The sequence below is a fragment of the Rhagoletis pomonella genome, unplaced genomic scaffold (genome assembly GCF_013731165.1).
Source record: "Rhagoletis pomonella isolate Grant_MI unplaced genomic scaffold, Rhpom_1.0 Rhpom_scaffold_02338, whole genome shotgun sequence".
NCBI classification, from domain to species: domain Eukaryota; kingdom Metazoa; phylum Arthropoda; class Insecta; order Diptera; family Tephritidae; genus Rhagoletis; species Rhagoletis pomonella.
Genome location: NW_023460892.1, coordinates 28,246 through 29,520, shown reverse-complemented (window position 1 = coordinate 29,520; position 1,275 = coordinate 28,246). Strand labels below are relative to the sequence as shown.

The following is a 1,275-nucleotide window of genomic DNA, read 5'->3' as shown; positions in this document are numbered from 1 at the left end:
TTTTGTAAGCTGTGAATTTTGACATGTCTTCTAAATATTAATGTATTGGGTACAAGGAAATTAATTATATAACCGTTTTTAAATAAAATCTTAAAATATCAATAGGGTGTTCGATGAACGCGCAAAGGTATTCTAGTTCAGGAAAATGCGTTCGATAAGGATTTTTCTTGCACTCTTCTTGCACCCCACTTTTTTACATTTTCAGTACACACATCACATCGAATAGACCATGCGTCAGTAGGCAACTATTTGGATGTTTTTAAGTGTAGTTTTGCATCTTGATCTTTTTCTGCATGGCATCTCTTTACTTAATCACCTTACCTTTTTTTTTAAATTCCAACGTTGGCAATGCCACACGCTTTCTTATTTGACAACTTGTCAATGGCCATCACGTTGTGTGAAGTTTTTCGAATTTTTGCGAAATAATTGGGAAAAAATAGTTGAAATTCGATGTAAACGTAGTAAAACGGACACATTTCTCTTTAATATTGGATACTTCGTAATTTGCGCCATAAATAGCCTATTTCATCGAGTTCTGTTTGTCTGACTTTGGCTGAGTATTGAAAGCGCAGAGTGGCGCGCCCCAGGAATATCGCAATTTTATTTGGAGCATAAAAACTGGTTTACCGATCGTTGTCATGGACAAGAATATTACAATGGACAGACGGTTCAGCTTAAATATGACGCATTTGCCTAATCCTATCGCAGAATCGACGTGTTTAAATTTGAATGGCACCACAACGAGCCGTGAGAGAAGCAGGTATGATATTTATTAGAACATTACCAATATGTACAATTTTACCAAGATTTTTTTATTCACACAGTGCTGCTAACCAATTTCGCTGGGGAGGTAGTCCGATAAGCACAAAAAATCTAAGCAATTCTAGTATTAACTTAAACGGCACAGGTGCCCCGCCCAAAAGCAAGAGTACTATCACCAGTCCACAACGCGCCAGAATGAACCTTAGTAAAATTGATCCCAGGTATTTATTTTTCTACTATACTTGAATATACGATTTTTAACATAAGTCCAATCGCAATCGTTAAAATCGCACCAATTTGCAATATATTCTTGAATATTTGCAAAGCTGAGATAACTCAGAAATCGAAAACTAAGAATCAAAGCATATATATTTTATGGTTGAATTACCATTTACGGACGAAAAAATTGTCTAGAATATCGACCTGTGTAAAGGCAACTTAATGAAAGTTATTAATATTTCAAATCGAAACTACTAAAACATAATTTACATTACTTATTTACATATATGTACA

General features: G+C 34.7%; 1 protein-coding gene across 1 annotated transcript in view; it reads left to right on the top strand.

The window, feature by feature from the left end:
- Positions 1-320: 320 nt before the first annotated feature.
- LOC118753300 (nuclear pore complex protein DDB_G0274915) overlaps positions 321-1,275 on the top strand; it is a gene marked incomplete at its 5' end in the record, with an annotated part of 5,496 nt that continues 4,541 nt past the window's right edge. Inside the window, 2 exon segments of the mRNA XM_036488173.1 lie at positions 321-760; positions 825-983. Of these exon segments, the coding sequence (XP_036344066.1) occupies positions 639-760; positions 825-983 (281 nt within the window).